A 22,801-nucleotide genomic window follows, 5' to 3' on the forward strand; every position below is an offset into this window, starting at 1 on the left:
AACTACATTTTCAGGCACTTTTACTATTAAAACTACTAAATTAAAAGTAAATATATGAGTTAAAACATATGTTAAGACTAAATGGTTACAGCATTTGAGAACATTAACTCTAGAAACCAACAAAAACCTGGGATCAAGCAAATTCTAATGGGAATTGAGACTCAGAGGAAACTCTGCAGGTGTTTCTCTGTAATCATCACAGGGAAGAAGATCTTCCTCTTTACCGGATAAGAGGTCAATACATCCCGGCAGCTGTCCAGTGTCCCGTCCTGAAAATGTCTCCAGAGAACAGGAGTTTAAAGAGAGGAGCTCCTCCAAGCTGAACAAGATGCCCAACAATTACATACAGAACGACCGGAAGTTGTTGGTGCCTACAAAATAAAAGAGGTTTAAATTTGAGCCAGAATGGATTGACAGAAATGTATGTTATTTATGAAGTGGAATTCAGTTTATTGACTGTTTGGAGGAAGTATTCAGATCATTTGCACTAAAACTACATAGAAGCAACACTCATCCATGTGAAAAAGTCCTGCATTCTAATAGAATGTTGTAAAAATGTGTAAATATTAACATAAATGGGTTTAAATCAGAACCCATGCCTCACAGCGAGAGGGTTCCTGGTTGGAGTCCCTGGTCTGTCAGGTGCCTTTCTGTGTGGAGTTTGCATGATCTCCCAGTGCATGCCTGGGTTCTCTCTGGGTACTCCGGATTCCTCCCACAGTCCAAAAACATGCTCATCAGGTTAATTGGTCGCTCTAAATTGCCCGTAGGTGTGAGGGTGTGTGTGTGAATGGTTGTCTGTCTTTCCGGGTTTGCCCTGTGATAGCTTGCCGACCTGTTTAGGGTGTACCCTGCATCCGGCCCGTGGTCAGCTGGGATTGGCTGTGACCCCAAACGGGATAAGCAGCCAAGATAATGGATAGATGGATTTATGGTTTTGGTTTAAATCATCACATTAATGGTGGAAAAAATATGCCCTGTTGTAAGATGCTATCTGAGGCTTCTGTTTCAAGGTTTTTGCAAAAACAATGTGTGTTGGATGTTTAAAATAATCAAATTGTGCTCATTTTTATCAACAAAGGTATTATTAAATACTCGTCCATGGTCCTTTGCTGTAATTATAGTTTCAAAATGTCAAATACTTCTTCCTGAGATAAGTTATCATATCATATCATACATATCAGATTGTTTTTAAGTTGGTTTTAAGTTTGTTGGTTGAACAAAGACAGTTTTATTTTGAAATCCCTGACCGGAAGTGCCTCTCACTCTCAGTCCCTTGATGGCTCCTGGGCGCAGAGCTGGTGACGGTGCACATCGAGGCTTTAATGAAGAGGGTGCATGGAGCTCTCAGGCGGCTGGCAGGAACACTCAGCCCCGGCGTCTCGCGCTCCGTGCCCGCTCTGCAGTCAGGTGAGTCCGGCTCTTCTCACGTGCTGTCTGCGCCTGAGTCCTCGTGCTGCTCTGCAGGTTCTGAGTCAGCCAGCAGCTGCTCTGCAGGTGCACCAGGTTACCTAAAGTCCATGTTAACTTCAGGATCAGCAGGGAGGCATCTGCAGTGAGCTGCGGAGGAGAGAGAGAGAGAGAGCATGCATCCTCCTGAATGAAAGCACACAGAATTCATTCAGTTTATTGTTTGTTGTTTATTTTATTATGAAATTATTATTATTATTATTATTATTATTAATTGTCCTTTTAGATGCTCTGTAAAAACCCCAGACAAAGAGACAAATTCAAAGAGCTATGATCTTAATTCAAAGGACAGAAGTAGTGATGTTTTAATGCTGGAGGATCTATCACCACACTGGTCTCTGTGTGTCTGTATCACATCCATCAGAGGATGGAGCTCACACAGACTTGAGTCCTTGTTCAAGGACAGAACTGTAGAGTGAACAGGCAGGGAGCTGAAGCAAGCAGACACCAGACTAAGCAGGAGATGACATCTGGGTGAACCCTCTCTGAGTCAGTTTAACAGTCTGAGCAGAGTGTTAGTGCAAGGTAGAAGGAAACATACATACACACACAGGGGATCCAAGCTTTAGGTTTGCTCTGTTAGAGTTTTATACAAGGAGGAGGAACGACAGATCAGTGAGGGGATTTATTGTCCTTCTCTCTGTTTGAGGGATAAAATGTCAAAAGTAGAATAAAGACTTTACAGATGAACTTTAAGATTATGAAGCAAGGTGGAAAGGTTGAGAATAGAGTTTAATTCTAAGTATTAGTGACAGTAAAATGAATATCAAAGGAAGAGGATTTATCTTGGCTTTTAGAGAATAAAGTTAGAAGTTTAAGTGTTGAGAATAAGTTTGTTTGTTTTTTAAGTTGAGAAACATTCTAGATTGTGCAAAATAAAGTCATCATGTCCTCCTCCAGGTCCGCCCCTCCTGAGCCGGCACCATCATGGGCGGCTCCACCTCCTCCCTGGTCGAGGAGGTTGAAGGTGACGCTCCCAGAGGTGCAGCTCTGCCCCCGTCCCCCGTCATGGGGTGTCTGAGGAGCAGCCAGAGCATCTCTCTCCCTCGACAGCTTCCCCGGCCGGGCCGACACAGAGAGCGCAGGTAAGACAAGGTGCCCCTGTGATGACGGCCAATCAGCAGCAAGTGATGAAGGCGTGGAAGAACTTAGAGTGAGGTGTTTTGATTCTAGACGTTTAGACGTTTTCCTTTTCGGACAGGAAGAGGATGATGGTGTGGGAGGTCTCAGGATGCATGTCAAAGCAATGTTAACAAGATATCCAAGATGGTGAACAAAGCAGGGTCAGACTCTATGATGACATTTCTTTACCTTTATGTCGAGTAGAAAAGATGAAGGAAGCAGCTCCAACATCACATCGCTCTTACACCAGTCAAATGATAGAAAGGTCACGATCTTCTGGACCTCTACCTGCTGGGATCACACCTCTCCTCATCATGACTTCTTGCAGGAGTTTCCTAAGAGGCTTGCAGAAAGGAGTCAAGGTGAAGTGGTGTGAGACATCCAGACATTTAACTTCAGGAAACATTCAGGAGTTTGTTGCATGTGTGAAAACAGCCTGAGATGAATCATCAGCGGAGTAGTCGGGACGTTTTCTGAGTTATTCCTGCAGCCGGTGGAATCCCCCCCTGCTGCTTTAGAAAGCATGAAGGTAAAAAGGCTCTTTGCAGAATCAAAGGCTGTCTCTTCTTCTTACAGTCAATGGTTTTACTCCATTCATTCATCAAATAACTCCATACACACATCTCTCTCTTCCTGATCTGACCTGAAGCACTTGGACTTTTAGTTTCTCCGTCTCCTTTCTAGTAATAACCTGTGATTACGCTGCTTTATTAATGTCCTTACACAACATATTGCTCCTTCAAAGAGGTGGCAGGATGGAGCAGTTGTTTAATTGATATTCTACACTTCCCAGGCTCGGCTATGTGCTCATGAATTTTTCATGAATTGGTCGATATAAAGTAAACCACAGCCTCCCCGGTTTAGTTCAAATCTCCACTTATGAATTATTACCGTACCTCTGTCTAATGTGCTGCTTTCGTTCCGTCTAGTGTGAGTCTCCTCTGCTGCCACGCTGTCCCAAACTCCACCAGAGTCGAGTTACTCTCTGACAGGAAGTGTAACGCTAGCAGGGAAACCCCTGATCACTGATCTGTAGACGACAGACCGGAGGCTCAGCAAAGGGAGTCTGGGCCCAAAGTGGACTTTACATTTTGTTTGATGCATTAAGATCAAAGTGGAGCTGAAGTGAGCAGCACTGAGGTGTGATTCCAGTCAAATGTATTATCACACATCCAGTAAGGAGAGTCGGAGAGAACTGACTTTGAACTTGTGCAGGAAACTGTCCAGATGTCTGGAGTGTTTTTGGAGTTGTTGAGTCATTTTTCAGTAAATCAAAGGGATGTCTTGTCCGGGGGGAGGACGAGCTACAACAGAAAGAGCAGGATATTAAATCAGAACTTGTTTTATGAAGCAAGAGCAGAAAGAGAGACATCACATTCACTTCAGGAGAATCTGCTGCAGGATGCAGGGCTTCAGTTTAAAGGACGATGACGCTGTCCATGGTGCTGAAAGTAGCCACCAGATTCATCCTCTCTCTCTGAATCCAACATGTTTCTGATTGTAAAGAGACGTCTGCTGCTTAAATGATGTACTTAGTCCAAGCCACATGTATACCAAAACATTTTGGAGGTGCTTCTATGAGGGATGTTCTGAAGCTGCTAATTTCCTGTTCGTTTATTGGATATGATGGACAGTGGGAGCTGGCATGGAGGTTCGGTTGTGGGCCTAACTAAAGGAATCATCAGTGGGACGCTGGTGGCTTAGCGGTCTAAGTGCCCCACGTACAGAGGCTACAGTCCTCGTCAGAGGGGTCGCCGGTTCAATTCCCAGCCGGTCGACCATTTCCTGCATGTCTTCTCCCGCTCTCTACTCCCCACATTTCCTGTCTCTCTTCAGCTGTCCTATAAAATAAAGGCAAAAAGGCCAAAAAATATGACTTTAAAGGAATAATCAGTGAAGGGAGGAGCTCACTTGATAACCCTGGTGATGTGCCGGCTCTCGCTGCCCATCTGTCCTTTCTATCTCAGGCTTCAGAGGACATGAGAAGCCACGAGGGTAGGCTGCTAAATTTAATCGATAAAGGGTAAAGAGGAGGGTGGGTTCTTCCCTGAGCGTTCATCCTTTCTTTCAGCACAAGGACCTTGTGTTTATCTCAAATCCAAATAACTGACTAAAAGAAAACACTCCAAGCAGTCAAAATTGATCAAAATATGTTTAACTCACCTGAACTTTGTGTCACAGAGGCGTTTTCGACAGGAGGAACTTCACCCCTGAACTACGTGTGTTTCGACCGGTGGACCCAGGATCTAATAAGCCCCTGCTAGGGGGGTAGTACTTTTCAAAGGTCCCAGGACTTTCGGGGGGCGGGGCCTGCAATCCTGAACGTGTCTGATTGGTAGATTAAACGCAGTGCTTTGATTCCGCCCTCCGTCCACAATAACATCACACACATCTGTGATTCACTTGATTTCTCTTTCTTTCATTAGTTTTTATTTGTTCTATCTTTTTTGTATGTGTGTGTACTTTTCAAAAGAAGAAGCTGTGATTCTCTTGATTTAGCAGCTTGTAACAGTAGTCTTCTCTCAGCCCACCGTGAATGCGTCTCTCCTCCTGGTGTTCCGGTTTTAAAAGTGACCCTGTAAACTGGAGCCCTTCAGCTGAACGTGTCAGTGTTTGTGGAGTTTACACAGCTGTTGAAACACAGAGGGAGTTTAAACTTGTTTCTTGTATCAGGCTGTAAATGTGTTTATTTCCTGTGTAAAGTCTAGTGCAGATTGACTCACTTATGGAGACAGCCTCTAGTGGCCACACAAGGAACTGCAGTTTTTTTGCACCCCCTCTTTGGCTTCATATTACAGCACCAAAAGTTGTCACTTGAGTCGGACCTAAATGCAGACGTCATACAGAAGGAGAAATGAAATAGATGGAGTAATAAAAGGAGCTCTGGTGGCTGGATGAGGCTCTGCAGTGAGAAAAAGAGAACTGGTCTGTGGGGCAGGAACAGACGGGTAAACATAGAGGAGTATTTCTGCTTCATTAGTTTCCACCTCAGGATGGAAGTTGTTGTTGAGCTCTTGTAGGGACAGTTTGCTCTGCAGTAACCCGTCCAGGTTGCGCTCTGCTGGAAGTTTCAGGCTGGACGCCAAAGCTACTTAGAGAATGTGGGACAGCCTCAGCACAGATGTCCCACTGGCTCCCAGAGTCTGAATTTCTCCCTGGATGCCAGCACATAGATAATCTAGGTCTGTCTTACAGTCTAGGCCTCCGTGCATAACGAGCTACATGAATGTTGGAGCTTTTACAATGTTTGTGAAACCCTCTCAGAGAGCGAGAGAGGACTGAACCCTGCAAACCCTGTGAAGTGCTCCGGCTGAAATGGCTGGAATAATTAATACCCAGAGAAGGAACCAAATCATCAATATTGTATAATCTTTGAGTTTCTGTGGGACCAGCTGAAGAACGCATTATGATGATGCAGCTTCTTCTTTCATTTCCATATTCATGCATTTTAATTTTCTTCTCACAGACACCGCAGGGTATGGAACAATGCAAGAGCTGCAAATGCACCATTTATATTTGGATTTTTCCCTCATTTTCTCCCTCCCTCCCCTCCCTCACCCTCTCCTCCTCCGTCTCCCACTGGGATGTTAACGCTACATGAAACCAGCTCTGATGTTTTTCACTCTGCAGTCTCACTTTTAGAGGAAATGTTTCTGGAAGCTGTTTTGTCAGAGCATTTCATCAATGTGTCCAAAATAAAAACAAAAGAGCAAACCCTGAAAGATTTTCATTTTAAGGGTAATTACACTATTTTTCAACATGAGCCTTTTTTACATACAAAGTGGTCAAAGTTTTTAACAAACACAAAAAGTTTTGGAGCTGCTTCAGTAAATTGCTTCAGCTGGCAGCTGTTTAATGAGCTGTAATAGTTTCATCTCTGAGGACCGAGGCGACCAATCAAAGCACACTCACAAAGAGCGCTTCATTTAGTAACTCTGACTGCTTTATAAATGTTTGACGACATCATAGACATGATACTCTCTGAGATAAACCTGTCGGTATAAAAACACCAAACAGTTCAAACAGATAAGGATGTCACATGAGAAGAGATGTAATAAATCCAAACCCTGATCATGAACAGTCTTATTCCCCCTCCAGTTTCTCCTCGGGGTCGATGCCCCTGCAGAGGAGCCAGTGGGCTTGTGGCTGCTGTACTTTCCTCAACGCAGCCGGCGCCCCCCGCTGCTCCATCTGTGAAGCTCCCCGGCAGAAGTCGGACACACGCTGGATGTGGCAGGCGACCAACAAGGAGGACGGATGCTGGTCCTGCCCAGACTGCACGCTCTCAAACCCCCCACGCTCTCTGGCCTGCTCTTTGTGCGGCTACAGCGGACCCCTGAACCGAACCCGGGGATCATCAGAAGACCTGCCCCCTACTCGGCCTCAGCGCTCCAGTAGCTGCTCCGGCCCCCTGAGACCCTCAGCCGCAGATGATGCAGATAGAAAAAGCCTTATGTGGGACTGTCGGAGGTGTACTCTGCAGAACACCCCTGCTTCTATGTCCTGCTCTGCATGTGGAGGACCACGCAAACTGTCCCTCCCCCAGATCCCTGCGGATGCCTTACTTATCCCTGAGGTCAGCAATAAAGTGAAGCAGCCAGAACCTGCAGCCAGGTCTCTCTCCCTCTCCATCTCCAGAGAGTCTGTACCTGTGGAGGCTTCAGACTCCTCCTCCTCCTCTTCAGGTCATAATAATCCCGTCCCCTGCAGCCGCAGAGAGGTGCCCCCCTCAGAGGCCGGCCTCGCTACCTTAAGTCCTTCTCCTTCATCACTAGCTGTGCCACATCTCTCAGTTCCATCAGAGCTGCAGGCCGGCAGGCGGCTCAGCGTCCTGACAGAGGAGATGTCGCCTGCCTCAGACACCTCTGCATCGTTCCCACTGTGTGCGGCGCCTGATATTAACAGGACAGAGGAGTGGGCGTGTCCGGCGTGCACTCTCATTAACAAGATGAAAGCCAAACACTGCCTGGCCTGCCACACTCCGCAGCAGCTCAAACCGGCCCCGTCCGCTAAGAGGAAGGAGAGCATGCTGGTGGAGGAGCTGCGACAGAGCGATGAAGGAGAAGCCAAGGAGCTCTGGGAGAACATCCTCAGCTTCTGCAGAGAGGTGAGGACACAACTCAGCCTCTTTACAGATGCTTAAAAGATAAAACACTCAGGCAGAATCTTCAGATAATGAGGCCAGGTGGCTAACTTTAATTTCTCTAGTTTGATGCACGCCCCAAAGTCGACCTGTTTCTGTGATTCTCCCAGAACTCTGTGACGTTCGTGGACGACAGCTTCCCTCCAGGTCCGAAGTCCGTCGGCTTCCCTGTAGACGACAGCGTCCAGCATCGAGTCAAAAAGTGGCTCAGACCTCACGAAATCAACTGCAGCAACTTGAGAGACCGTGTGCTCAAGTGGTCTGTATTTCGCACACTTCGTCCGTCTGACATCCTGCAGGGACTTCTGGGTAACTGCTGGTGAGACAACTCAACTCTCAGCACATCATAGAGTTAGTTAGTGGAGACAAGAAAGACACCACCAAGACTTAAATTGCAGCCACGCCATCACCTTCGACTCCTTGTGGTATCAAAGCTTGTGTTCTTTCTGACCGTCTTTCTGGGAGCAGGTTCCTGAGTGCCTTGGCGGTTCTGGCTGAGCGTCCGGAGCTGGTGGAGAAGGTGATGGTGACCCGCTGGCTGTGCGCTGAAGGAGCCTATCAGGTGCGTCTGTGCAAAGACGGATCGTGGACCACGGTGCTGGTGGACGACATGCTGCCCTGCGACGAGAGCGGACACCTTCTCTTTTCTCAGGTCAAACATTCGACTGCATCAAACACTGATGACGTTTTTAATTTACTCTCCTGTTAATGTAGTGAAACATGCGCTCTGTGAGTCCATCTTTACCTCCTTCTGTTTTGTGTCTTTATGAATGAAATCCTCTCACAGTCTGCTGTCATTGTGCACACTCTCTTAGTCATAGCTGAACTGAGGTTGTATAATGTAATAACTTCCATCTTGACTCCAGTATCTCTGGTATAAAGCGTTTGCAGGCTGGTGTTCCTGACAGGATTTTAAAACTCTGCTTCTGGAGATAATTACTTTATTATATATTCTTCTTATCTCCTCTAATTTAATTCCTCAGGCCCAGCGGAAGCAGCTCTGGGTGGCCCTGATTGAAAAAGCTTTGGCCAAGCTGCACGGCTCCTACTTTGCTTTGCAGGCAGGTCGAGCCATCGAGGGCCTGTCCACGCTGACGGGCGCTCCCTGCGAGTCTCTGGCCCTCCAGGTTAGTGCCACCAACCCTAAAGAAGAACCCATCGACACAGACCTCATCTGGGCAAAAATGCTTAGCTCTAAAGAAGCAGGGTGAGTGTAGGGATTTAGTCTTTAATCTGAATGTGTCAGGAAATAGCAAGGATGAATCCTTAATGATTTTTCTTTGTGCTGCCAGGTTCCTGATGGGGGCGTCATGCGGAGGCGGTAACATGAAGGTGGATGACTCGGAGTACGAGTCACTGGGTTTACGACCGAGGCATGCTTACTCTGTCCTGGATGTGAGGGATGTAGACAGTCACAGGTGAGGAGAAGAGATTAAACGACCCTTCATCCAAATATCAATATCCATTGTTTGTCACTGAGTCCAGATTTAACCCAGACACAGCTGAGACCAGACACTAAATGAGACTGGATGTTTAATGACAGGCAGAGTAAACGTTTAGCTCCATTTGTTTTGTTATTTTATTTCTAAGGCTTGAACAAACTGTATTTTAAGATCAAATCGATGTAACGCAGCATCTTAGATCTGCTTCCTGTGTCAGGTTACTGCAGCTGAGGAACCCGTGGGGTCGTTTCTCCTGGACCGGGCCCTGGGCGGACGACTGGCCTAGCTGGCCTCCTCACCTGAAGAGGGAGCTCTGCGCTCAGCGGGCTGAAGACGGCCTGTTCTGGATGGACTTCTGGGATTTCATCAAGTACGTTCGCATGTAGATAATGATAATTATCTTGATTGTTACCTTTTGAGAATACTAAATAGTGTTGATATGATCATGAAAATAATGGTAAAATAACTTCAGTCAGCTGTAAGGAGGTGTTTCTTTGTCCACACCTGTCTGTGAGTGTGTCTCTGATCTTGGCAGGTACTTTGACTCAGTGGATATCTGTAAGATCCACTCAGACTGGCAGGAGGTTAGAGTTCCAGGTGTGTTTCCTCGTGGAGCTAACGTCCCGGTGACGGTTGTGTCCATCACAGTGCTGGAGAGAACAGCCGTGGAGCTGGCATTATTCCAGCAGGGCAGCAGGTAGGAACACACCCACAGCCTCACCTGTGCAGCTTTTAGAAAACTGTGATTGGTCAGTTTGGCGTGTAACATCTCATCTTCCTCAGGCGGTGGGACACAGCCGACAGCCACCTCCTGGATTTGTGTGTGTTGGTGTTTCGGGTCTCCTACGACAGCTCAGGTGTCCTGTCGCTCGGTCGTCTGCTGGCTCACAGCCGGCGCTCGGTCAGGAGGTTTGTGGGCTGCGACGTCATGCTAGAGCCGGGCGAGTACGCCGTGCTCTGCAGCGCCTTCAACCACTGGGTCAATACGGACACAGAGGACACAGGTATGAACCCTCACAGCTGGCAAGGAAAATGCTGAATGTGTAACTTTAACTCACACACTTTGAATGCTCTGAACGTCACCAGCGTTTCACATGACACTGTTGCATTCAATGATCTTTGCATGTGCAGAAAAAAACAAAATCAGGCGACTTTATTGACACTGAAACAACAATTTGAAAGTGTTTTACGTTTCAGAAAAGCACAGTCTTTGATTATTAAGGTCACTTAGAGACGTAACTTAAATGTCTGTTTGCTGAGGTTTAAATAAAGATGTCAAACAAACACTCACACTGAGCTCTAACTACCTCATTCAGCCCCAAAAGGCTTCAGTTAAACAACTTCAGCTTATACATTTTGAAGCATTTGTTGTCTAACAGAATTTGATCACAGCAATTATTAATAAGGTTTTGCACAGGGGGGGGAAAGGAAGAGTTCAACTTTTATTACTCGGTGAAATGTTCCTACGAGGAACATCTGATAAACGGGCCCTGAGCTTAAATAAATCTGCAGAACATTACTGAAATCTGTTCCGAAGCAACACGCTGTTTCTGCGTTACAGCGAGCTGCAGCAGATCAGACGAGCCCGGCTTCATGCTGGCAGTCTACAGCTCCAGACTGGTGATGGTGGAGCAGATAACAGCCTCCAACACCACCATCGCTGATGCCATCATTCAGCTGACAGAAACCAAAGGAGAACGACACGAGGTAACGCTGCATTCAATCAACACTACGTTCTCTAATAAGGATTTAAATGTTGGACAGTTTGGTAGTCGTACAGCTTTTACTGTTGTAAATGACTCAAACACTTCCTCCATTGCTGTCAGGGTCGGGAGGGGATGACGTGTTACTACCTGACACACGGCTGGGCGGGGCTCATCGTTATGGTGGAGAACAGACACCCCAGACATCACCTCCATGTTTCCTGCGACTGCAGTGACAGCTTTAACGTGGTGTCGACACGTGGCAGCCTCAAAGCCATCGACAGCATCCCTCCTCTTCACAGGTTTACTGTAAAACAGAATCACCACTCACACCAACAGCTTCCTCTTCAGACAGAACATTACTGATGACTTATTATTTATGGTTTAAGATGGACATTCTGGATTCAGTTTTGTCTGTTTAATATTTAAAACAAAAATGTGAGATTCATACAATGGGTCCAAGAGCTCCACAAACTGTAGTGTGAGAAAATACACAGTATGACACATGCACAGTTTACAAACCTCTGCTAACACAGTCAAACTCCTAAACCATTTCTCACAACACTCATTTCATATATTCACTTTTAGACTTGTCCTTTAACTGACCATGCAAATACCCCCATGCAGCTCGATTTAAATGTGAATGAGGCTTTATCTCTCCCAGACAGGTGCTTGTGGTTTTATCTCAGCTGGAGGGAAATGCTGGATTCTCCATCACACACAGACTGGCTCATCGTAAAGCCGTCCAGGCTTCTTTGGGGAACTGGAGTCCCTCGAAGGCGACACACAGTCCTGCTCTGAGCCCAGAAACAGCAGGTCTGCATCAGCCTCGGCCTCTTTGATGACTGACCGGACGGCGACACCGCGGATCTGAGAAACAGGGAGATAACAGAAGTGTTTCATTTACAAGTCATGAGATATCAGCGGGGAGGCGGGTCCTTTAAAGGAACAGTCCAACACTTAAGGAATTAGCCTTTTTGTCTCTCAGTGACTCCCAACCGAGGGAACCACAAACATAAAAGTTGCTTCTGACATTTTTTATCAAACGAAAAGATTTATCTCAACAAATAAAAACAACAAAGAAAATATCCACCAAGAAAATGAGCTCATCAGCATAATCTAGATAGCAAGCAAGTAGAGGTTATCAAACAGTTGGCTGATAGATAAATTTTTACTCCACAATTAATGCTTCATTCATGTGCTCCATGGATGGTCCCAGTTTCCAGTTTGAGAAGTCGTTCCTCCAACATGTTGCTGATCATGTTCTCAAGTCGGTTTTAACATTACCTGACTGTTTAATCAAAATGTGATGCTGATAAATATTAATATTTTGCATTAGCTGACTTGTTACTAAGGGTTAAACACCATACTAATGTTAATAAATAACTTTTCTAACAAGCCTAGGTCAATCTACAAGGACAGCAACTAACAGTGATACCAAATTACGAATTATATTGAAACAAAAAGTTGATGGGCAACATGTCTGGAAACATGGAAATGTGTTTTTACGATGTGTCCGACACCACATGAATGAAGCATTAGTTCAAAGTAATGATTAAATAGTTGAAAAAGATTCAAATAAAAGGTGAAAAATAAGCAGAAATGATAGCAAGGTTGTAAAAGTTAGCTTTAACATGATGAGTAAAGAGCTGAGATTTCTTACTTCAAGTTTTGGAAAGAAAATCGAGCTAAAGCTAGAAGATATGGACAGAGAGTTTAAAGATTTTGCTTTAAGTATGGAAAATGGGGTAAAACTGTTAGTTTGAAGTTATGGATCAATAATGAAATATCAAAACTAAAACATTATACGTGAAAAACAGGTATAGAAGGTTAAAAGACAACAAAAATATTAACAGATAAAAATAGTTAGCTAATAGCTCCAGATAAACCATTTAAATATGGATGAACAGTTGGAGTAGTTAGCCAATATTAGTTATTAATAAAAAAAAACCTAAGTCATAAGCTAAAACAAATAAACAATGCAACTCATAAGCTAAAATATAATCAGTAGAAGTATTTAGCTAAAAAATAATGAAAACAGTTTGAGGAGTTAGCTTAAAGTTATGGATAACAGTGAAAACGGTTAGCTAACACTTATGGCTAACTAGTGTTAGCTTAAGATGGATTATTATAATGGTTTAATACGCAATTAAAGCTGTTAGCTAAAAATATGTTACATATTTGAGGTCATTAGATAAACGTTATTAACAAAGTGATAAAATATTTGGCGTGAAGTTATGGATAAGTAGCAGAAATATTAAGCTAACAGTTACTGTTCAAACTGCTAGCTAAAAGTCATGGATAACAAACTGAAATCTTTAGCTAAAAGTTATGAATAAACTTGAAATTTCACCTAAATATTGTGAATAAATGGTTGAACTCATTAGCTAAAATATAAGTCGAAATGTTTAGCTAAAAGAAAATGAAAACAGTTTGAGGAGTTAGCTTAAATTCATGGATGACAGTGGAAATGGTTAAGGAAATGTTAAGCTAACAGTAATGGATAAATTCGAAATTTCATCTAAATATGTTGATTAACAGTTGAAATCATTAGCTAAATGTTGGTGCTGCAATTAAAGATGTAAAAGTTGAAAAAGTAATGTTTTAAATCAACTTCCACATATGTTGTATAGGTGATGTCCATGGGGGAGTGCTAGAGGCTAACAGGGAGCATTCACTGCAAACAGGCGTATTTTCTCATAATGTTGGACTGTTTTAAAAAGAAGTGTCGTATTTAGTAAACAACACAACTTGTAGCTGCTGTTTTCTAAATGTTGGGACTCCTCAGAGACAGAAATAGAGATTAAACCTCATCATTCAGCACAAGATCTCAGCTGAGACGTTAGCTATAGTATGAAATACAGGTGTAGCAATGTGCCACAGGGTCTACAAAACGGTTTTTAATGTATTTTAATTCAAGAAAAGTATGTTTTTTACACCACTTCAGTTGAATACGTGTTCTGAGCTGATCATTCCTGTCTTCAGAGCCTTTCTGCCAACACCAAAACCATGAACACAAGTTTCACATTCCTCAAAAGCTCATGTAGAACAGATCAGATGACACAGGATGCACTTTATATTTTAACTACACATTTTTAAACACAGGCTGGTCTTCAGGTCCAAACTGTTTTAATTGCACTGGTGATAGATACGTAGTTTCTTAGTTATTAGTCTGAAGCGGCTGCCACAGTAACACAAACATGGTGTCAATTTAGCTCAGTGTTATCCAGTCTTACTGCAGTCTTTACGGTGAAACGAGTAGGATGTTTAAAGTCTTAGCTTTAGAGAGGAGACTCGCTGTGTGAACGCATTTAGCACTTTATAAACTCTATGCTGGATTCTTGCGTTTTACTGTAAAGGAAATGTTTTTTAAACATTGTAGAAACATATTTTGAGCTTAAATATCCAAAAGCATCATTGCAATGTTAGTGACAACATATAAACTATGCAAACGTTTGAAGGCTGTAATAATGCTTTGTCAATTAAAACATGTATAGCTCTTTAAGCGTGGCTTATTTATTTCATTATCATGGTTATTTTAATCGCAATGTAGTTTATATTGTTTTGTTGTGTTATATATTTTTTAGTTTGAATCAAAATATTTTGATTTTATATATATATTTTTTTTTTCAAGTTATATTTTGGGGCTTTTTTGCCTTTATTGATAGGACAGCTGAAGAGAGACAGGAAATGTGGGGAGTAGAGAGTGGGGGAAGACATGCAAGTGGTCGACCAGCCAGGAGTCGAGCCGGCGACCTCTGCAACGAGGACTATAGCCTCTATACATGTGGTGCTTAGACCACTGGGCCACCGGTGCCCCAATTTTATGTTTTTAACAGGAACAATTCATATCTCCTTGTTTCTATGTATTAATATTTATTCAGTCTTCATTGATATTTATGTATCTCTATGCTTTATACTCTGTTTGTGTGTCTAGTGAGACCTGTGATAATGTAAGAAATTTCATGAGTAGTCAAAAAACAAATCAAGCTTAGCAGTAGTGGCAAGAATACAGATATAATCATGAAAGAATACAGTTATTAAAGGGATTGGAATGACAATGTGCAAAAATGTGCCTGGTCATGTCTGAGAATTTAAGTAAACAAGTGTACTCTAGCATAATAATTATAGGTAGTGATTCTCTATCTACACAAATGTCAAAAAAGGGACAGCAGAAAGTCACCAATATCTGTTTTATGGAATATTATTAACATACAAAAGATAAGCAAGACAAGGTTGGAATACAAGTGTGTCAGTCTTTGCACATTCAGGGATCTGAGGCAGATGATTTACAGCAGAATAGTTTTAATCAGTCAAATTATCAATAACTAATAATAATAATTACAATGAGGCAATTAAAGTACACTTTATAGGTATATAAGACAAGGGAGACAGGTAAAAGCTACAAATGTGTTTGTTTAAAGGCGACAATGATGGAAAATAAGTGACACTTCAACCAGAAGGTGGTGATAACAAACACAACAGCTTGAATACCAGCTGCTGCTGCGAACCCACGAAGAAGAAGTAGAAGCAGACTGCTGCTGCTGTGAACCCACGAAGAAGAAGTAGAAGCAGGCTGCTAGCTAGCTACCTGACCGGGTGGCTATCTGCTAACAACTGAAAACAGACACGTGCCTGGTCTTATTTACTCTTGTTGACAGTGTAGCTGTAGCAAACTTCTTCTGCCACGATGGGGATTTTAGAGAAAATCGCGGAAATAGAGAGAGAAATCGCTCGGACGCAGAAAAACAAAGGTAAGAATGTGACAGTATCTGAGCTAACTGTTAGCTTCATGTGAAAGTTACAGCCAGCTGTGTGTACGTGTGTTACTCTGTCATCTCTCTGTTATTCAGGAACAAACACGTTCATGATGCATTCAGCTTCATGTCAGTCACGGATACAAGTGAAAGGAATATTTTAAATTATTTAATTGTATTCAAAAAAAATTAAATGTTGATTTTAAAGTTAAACTAATTGATATATTCTGCTGCTGCTGGTGTTTCACTTTAACATCAACCCTTCCTCAGCTCTCACCTGCATCACTTCTAAGTCAGCCCCCTGCTGTTATTACACTCACCTTGTAGTCCTTCAGAATAAGACATTTCTAAAGCTGTCATGATGTTTCATTCATTCCTCCAGCCACTGAGTACCATTTGGGTTTGCTGAAAGCAAAGCTAGCCAAATACAGAGCTCAGCTCCTGGAGCCCTCCAAGTCAGCTGGAGCCAAAGGAGAGGGCTTTGATGTCATGAAATCAGGAGATGCTCGGGTTGCTCTTATCGGTTTTCCCTCTGTTGGTAAGGTATGTCAAAGAAAGCAGGTATGGTGTTTGTGTTGTGCATGAAAATAAACCAACAAAACACTAGAACGGTTCCAAAATGACCAAATACTGCATACTTATACATAAACTTGGATTTAGCTGATATTGACCCATTATTAAAGCTCCTGTAAGGAATTTTAGGTGGTTATGAAACAGACTTAAACTCATGTTGATGCCTCTGTATGACCTGTAACAGCAAAAAGCACCAACAGCATAAAGATTGATAGTTTCTACATGGTTGTTTTTAATGCCTGAAGCTGGTGCTGCAGGGGTAGGTGTCAGATGTAGTTATTAACTCCTCACTGCAGAAACAGCCTTTTCTATGGCTAAGATCCTGATAACTATTACTGTTGTAAGAAAGCAGGATAGGATATCTTTCTTTAAAACACTGCTTACACACGTCCTGGTCAAAATCAGCATGGACACAAAAGGTCCTTCGGCTCCATAGAGGGAGAGGAAGTGAAACATAATCCAAAGACTTCCATGTCCTGGTCTAATTTAACCCTCTGTCCCCCCCACAGTCCACCTTCCTCAGTCTGATGACATCAACAGCCAGTGAAGCTGCTTCCTACGAGTTCACCACCCTCACCTGCATACCCGGTGTCATAGAGGTACGCATACATTCACAGCAGTGCTTACATGAAACCTTAACTTATGATTATTGTGCAACAATGTGTCACTTAACATGTCGTTTGTTGCTCTTTAGTACAATGGGGCCAACATCCAGCTGCTAGATCTGCCGGGAATCATTGAGGGAGCTGCCCAGGGTGAGTGAGGGGTCATGTTTTTGTATAGTGTTGTACATTTGTAATTGAGGAGTTATAGCTTAAGTTTTATTAACAATAACTTGCATTCATTCATAACAAACTGATAAGATAAATCATATATATCTTCAGACATGAGGGAGGTGGGTTGTGTTTCATGATTAGAAAACCAAACTTCAATGTGAAACTCTCTCTGACTGTCTCTAGGTAAGGGTAGGGGTCGTCAGGTCATCGCTGTAGCCAGGACGGCAGACGTCGTCATCATGATGTTGGATGCCACAAAAGGAGACGTTCAGAGGTTTGTGACGTCACTGTTTCTGTCTGTTGAGGGGTGTGGTGTGTGTGTAGGAATATTTTAAACACTCATTCTTTGACTCTTTATTCTAGGGAGCTTCTAGAAAAGGAGTTGGAGTCTGTTGGCATCAGACTCAACAGGCAAAAACCAAACATATATTTCAAGGTACGTTTTCCATTTCAAAGAGACGCAGCTCTTGAGATTTTAGCGCGCACACTCAAGTTGCTTCACTAAAGTAGTTATAACATGTGATTTCTCTCTCTCCCTGCAGCCAAAGAAAGGTGGCGGCCTTTCCTACAACTCCACAGTCCCTCTCACCCACTGCTCAGAGAAACTCGTCCAGCTCATTCTTCACGAATACAGTATCCTTCACTGTTTGAAAACACATCTCTGCTTTAAGTGATATTTTAGGCTTTTCAGTCCTTTTGTCTTTGTTGGCTCTTTAACTCACTCTCCTCAGAAATCTTTAACGCAGAGGTGCTCTTCAGAGAGGACAGCACGCCAGACGAGTTTATCGATGTCATCGTTGGGAACAGAGTCTACATGCCTTGTTTATATGTACGTTGGAGCTCATTTTCTCTACAGGGTCAAAGCAGAGTGACTCCTGAGATTTTAAGTGTTTAGAAGCCAAAGAGGAAATTATTCATCTCTTTTTGTGGTTTTAACAGGTGTACAATAAGGTGGATCAGATCTCCATCGAGGAGGTGAACCGCCTTGCTCACAGAGAGAACAGTGTCGTCATCAGGTGAGATATTTGAGCGCTTGTGTGTGTGTGAATGGAAGCTATCTTCTTTCCTTTTAGAGTATGCTAAGCTAACAGCTTCCTCCTCCTTCTGTCCTTGTGTTCCTTCAGTTGTGGCATGAAGCTGAACCTGGATTACCTCCTGGAGACGATGTGGGAATACCTCTCTCTGATTTGCATTTATACAAAGAAAAGAGGAGGTGTGTTCACGTGTCCATCAGTCATGTGACTTACATGTATACATTTATATAACATCAAAATTGAGTAAATTCTGTTTGTTTTCTTTCTTCAGAACGACCAGACTTTAATGACGCTATCATTATGAGAAGAGGAGCGTCTGTAGAACATGTGGTAAGGAAAGCAAACATGAACTTGCACAAACAGCACTACAGTGATCAAACCTGCCAAATCAGTGTGGTGCATAAGTTCTCAAATCTTTATATTTTCTTCCCACAGTGCCATCGAATCCACAGAACCTTAGTCGGCCAGTTCAAATACGCACTTGTTTGGGTAAGTTCCAACTTTCAGGGACAATGACTTTCAGAAGCCGCCAATAAATATCTTGTTCTGAAATCTGCATCACTTCATCTGAAAATATAATAAATATATAGAAAGGGTCTGAGCTGTGTTGTCTCTTTGTCTTCCAGGGAACCAGTACCAAGTACAGTCCTCAGAGGGTCGGCCTCACACACATCATGGAGCACGAGGACGTCATCCAGGTTGTGAAGAAGTAAAACAAACTTCTGACCGGACACAGGGGAAATAAAAAAGGAGCAGGAGTTGACTCAGATGAAACGGAATGAAATCTGCTGAACTTTAGAAATACGGCAATGAAAAATATAGCAGCTGTTCTTCTTTTGTACATGATCATCAACAAAACACATTAAAGACTAGATTGGAGCTGCTTGTGGACACGAAATGTGTATTTTATTTTTGATTAACATTGATTGTGAGAGGAAGGGGAGGAAAAAATAAAGTCCATAAACATCGGATGAATCTGTGTCTCTTTTTCTGACGGTTTCAGGTTGGTGCATATTTTTTTGTTGCATGAATGCTGGAGGTTGACATGACTGAGCCATGGAGTGGTTTCTGAACCTTTTGTAAAGCTGCTCTTATCTTAAACTGATCTCTAATACTAACATTATTAGCTACAAATGTAGTTTTTAACAACTTATTAGAACTTAACAATCAAGCTGTATTTATATAGCACCTTTCATAAAAATGAAATGCAATTCAAAGTGCTTTATAGCGAATGAAACTGAGAAAGAAGCAGAAATAAAATAATGGCAAGACATTAAAAAACAATAATATGTGTATTCAAAATAAGTTAAAGCATCAAATGAACATTAAGATTATAAATAGTTAAAATAAATAGATAGAAAAAGGGTACGGATAAGAGTCTGAGATAAAATAAGGGCCAAAAATATATATATAATTTAGTAGATGAATAATAAAAAATATTAAAACAATGATACAACATTAAGATCAACATAAAACATTCAAGTAATAAAATTGTTAAACCCTAGATACTCTTGCTATGAAATCATTTTATTCTTATGCAGATTTGAAGGTGTTCTTTTTTATTTTTTCTGATATTTAGAAACTGTTTAAATGTTCCTTTTTTAATGTTTCAACTTTTCAAAACATACTTTGTTCACTAAGGGACAGCAGGAATGGTAAGTCAATTCGACAGCTTGTATTGGTATGACAATAAAAAACATTGAATCCTTGAATCAATCAGCTTGCTTCTTTTAATTTTTTTGCCGTTACTTGGTATTTAGTGTACAACAATTAAGAGATTGTTATGGACAATTGCTTTTATAACTAACAAGCAAAAGTATCAATATTTTTTCTGAATAAGAAATATTGAAAATGTTATGTGGAGTTGGTTTGGGTTGTGGTGGTTCAGGGGCCCACTGGGTTATTTTCAATAGGGCCTAAAATATCCTGTTGACGCCCTGCTGAGCTAACATCACCTGTGAAGTTTGTATGGTTAGCTTAGCCACCAAGGAGCCATGAAGCAACACATTCACTCATTTAAAAAGGTGTTTAGCCACACGAAGACTGTATGTCCAACATATAATCTGACTTTTAACTCTTAATTTTATCTCCAGGGAAAGAAATAACGACTTTTTAAGAGCTAATTGGCAACACAATATTCATTCACTAGCTAGTAGCTAGCTAACCGTCCAACCACCGGAAGTAGCTCGGCAGGTTAGCTTATGATGCGTCAGGTAAGAGTTACATCAAATCTACAGCTTTGTGTCAGTTCTTTATGACTTTATCACCAAATAAATATCATTTAAATATTTATTTATGTTCACTTAAACTCATATTTCAGTGTCTGTGCAGTGTGGGTATCAGTCTTCTTTCCCACTTCCAAGTTGAACTTAATCTTAGTCTCCCAGATGTCAAAATCTCACTTGTTTCCAACAGAGCAAAGTGACTACATGTACTAAAATGTTAAATTAATGGGTATAAATTTAGTAGGATTGTATTAGAATATAATATTTGGCAGTGATTTTTATTTTTCAGGAAATATACTTCTGCTCAGGTAAGCTAATTGTACTATTTTGGATACATTTAGTTACTAAAATATTAAAATATGTATAATTTGTTATTATCAATGGATTTTTCCCAGCAGCACGTTAAATATGTAGATTTACTCCACCTTTAGAAGGTTTAACATTTAGTGTGATGTTCATTATAGCACCCCTAATTCTATACCTAATACTATTGACTGAACATGATTCCCAATTTTGCCATTCTGCATGTTGAGAGCATCATTTTGATATTTCAAAGTGTGCAATGGTGCTTTTGTTTTTCTTTTACATTAAGATTATAAATGATTATTTTTCAAACGGGTTGATAATTTTATCTGAGTTAACTCATGCAGGTATGCAAACATACCTCAGCAGTTAAATATGAATACCTTAAAGGACATTTTTACAGAAGTATATCTACAGATAGAAATGACCATCTGGATTAAACTGTAATTGTGTTATGTAATATTTGTCCCTCAGGTGAGCATCCCCAGCTGTACAGGAGGTGAGGGTCACTCACCTCCGACTCCTCCCCCCTGGCTCCATCCCTGCTACCCAGCTGCTTCTGCTGCTATCTCCGATGGCCCCGAGCAGGCTGACCAGAAAGTACGGACTCCCAGCCAATGCTCCCCATTCTTTAGCACACACACAAGCACAATAGCAGCATTAAATATTCACAAGCATCTCTTCAGTGTAGGAGAGGGGGACGGAGTGGGAGGCTTTACGCCAAAGAGAAAGAGAGGGGCTGTGACACCGCTGGAGGGAAAGATGCCTTAAAGATGTCGGGTCAGAGGGACTTCAGGATGGAGAGATTCTGCTTTGGAATAACCTGAAGAGGACAGCAATGAAGGAGGGGTAAAACTGTGGAGAGAAAGAAGCAACAAAGGTACGGTTCGCTGGGGTGTGTGTGCATTGTGTGGAACAGGCATGACACTTGATGCTGCTTGGCTCCATATGGCGTGGCTGAGTGTGTTTGTGTGTGTTGTGCCTCTGCACATGAGCAGGCACTGGGTGTTTAATAGAGGGCCTTTTGAAAGAAGTGTTTTCATGTTTTTATCGCTCTGAGTTTGTTTTGAGTATAGTCTTAATGAGTTTAAGATTGCCTCCAACTGCAGAGACACTTTCCAACAGATTCACTGTGTGCCATGAAGTTTTCTGGATTATCATCAAGAGTATTTATAATAACAATCCACTGACAAAAACAAAGACAATGCTTGAAACCAAAAACTAAGAAAAACATCTAAACGTCATTTATCAGAAAAATGCATGACCAATGTTTTTGGCCCTAAACATGCAGATTTTTTACTTGTTTCTACTTGTAGTTAGGAGGATATCTGCACACTCAGTGCACTTTTCCTGCAAATGTGCAAAGCTTTCGGCCTGTCAGGCTTTCATCAGAGCAAACATGAGTCACACAATCAGGCAGGTTTAAATGAGGCAACATTCCTGCACATGGTAGGACACATTCAAGTGTAATTTAAGCCGACTAAGTGTGCGGATATCCTCCTTTCTACATCTGAACTCCTTGATACTCTAGCACCTTACACATTTTGAACCAGGTTGAGCAGTAATCCTCTCTCTATATCTACTTTTCTATTTAAAATCATAATAATTGAATATCTTGGGTCTGTTTTTAGATATGAGGGGCATGTGATCACATCTGTTCTGTCTTTATATCTTCGGCTATCATAAATCTGACCAATAAGTAAACATTTTTGGATAATAGAAATTGAGCTTACACAAGTTACAGCATTTGCATTGAGCTCCTACCTTGTCAGTATCTCCACAATAACCACACATGTTGAATGAAAACAAAAACTCCTCCTGTATATATTCCAAAACTAAGTTTGTGACCATCTTTAATTATCTCGTCTCCTAACCTCCTCGGCATCCTCTCAGTTTCCTTTAAGGATCCTCTCTGTTGGCTGGTTTCAAATTAACCTTCGTGCGGTCGTCTTGATTGCTGATAAAATGAGGTCACATGACTTTAAATGGCGGCTTAGCATCCATGACTCTTAACTGCAGCACGCCGTGGTTAATTGACTGAAACCTGAGAGATGCTGTCTGCTGGTTTTAATGATTACAGGACGGGTTTCATAATGTGATCAAATTCTACAAATGAATGTCAGTCTCTTCTTCTTCTTCGCACTGCTTCATATAAACATTATATACCCCATAATATAGTCAATAAAGGCAGGTAAGAGTGAATATAAAAGTAGACAGAATTGAAAGACACATTTATTTAGGTAATAATAATAA

At 42.0% G+C, this 22,801-nt stretch overlaps 3 protein-coding genes across 5 annotated transcripts in view; all 3 read left to right on the forward strand.

The window, feature by feature from the left end:
• Positions 1-1,269: 1,269 nt before the first annotated feature.
• LOC117832460 (calpain-15-like) lies at positions 1,270-14,385 on the forward strand. The gene is made up of 13 exons (XM_034711600.1): positions 1,270-1,410; positions 2,371-2,555; positions 6,691-7,699; positions 7,846-8,054; positions 8,204-8,387; positions 8,719-8,942; positions 9,028-9,153; positions 9,395-9,547; positions 9,713-9,874; positions 9,961-10,181; positions 10,739-10,884; positions 11,004-11,182; positions 11,545-14,385. Exons 2-13 carry the CDS (start codon positions 2,398-2,400, stop codon positions 11,720-11,722), a joined length of 2,949 nt encoding a protein of 982 aa, XP_034567491.1. The 5' UTR covers positions 1,270-1,410; positions 2,371-2,397; the 3' UTR covers positions 11,723-14,385.
• Positions 14,386-15,388: 1,003 nt separating this feature from the next.
• On the forward strand, positions 15,389-18,991 carry drg2 (developmentally regulated GTP binding protein 2). The gene is made up of 13 exons (XM_034711601.1): positions 15,389-15,634; positions 16,020-16,180; positions 16,720-16,809; positions 16,905-16,965; positions 17,170-17,260; positions 17,350-17,422; positions 17,529-17,619; positions 17,718-17,815; positions 17,926-18,002; positions 18,111-18,199; positions 18,292-18,350; positions 18,456-18,509; positions 18,647-18,991. Exons 1-13 carry the CDS (start codon positions 15,571-15,573, stop codon positions 18,731-18,733), a joined length of 1,095 nt encoding a protein of 364 aa, XP_034567492.1. The 5' UTR covers positions 15,389-15,570; the 3' UTR covers positions 18,734-18,991.
• A 940-nt stretch (positions 18,992-19,931) lies between these two features.
• Positions 19,932-22,801, forward strand: part of myo15aa (myosin XVAa) — a 40,854-nt gene continuing 37,984 nt past the window's right edge. Inside the window, exons 1-4 of one of the 3 annotated variants that reach the window (XM_034711836.1) lie at positions 19,949-20,233; positions 20,535-20,553; positions 21,023-21,148; positions 21,235-21,428. The gene's annotated coding sequence lies outside the window, so the exon portion shown is untranslated. Of the gene's footprint in view, positions 20,234-20,534; positions 20,554-21,022; positions 21,149-21,234; positions 21,429-22,801 lie in introns of all 3 variants that reach the window. The other 2 variants (XM_034711837.1, XM_034711838.1) reach the window with 2 other exon arrangements.

This window comes from Notolabrus celidotus, chromosome 20 (genome assembly GCF_009762535.1).
Source record: "Notolabrus celidotus isolate fNotCel1 chromosome 20, fNotCel1.pri, whole genome shotgun sequence".
In the NCBI taxonomy this organism is placed as follows: Eukaryota; Metazoa; Chordata; class Actinopteri; order Labriformes; family Labridae; genus Notolabrus; species Notolabrus celidotus.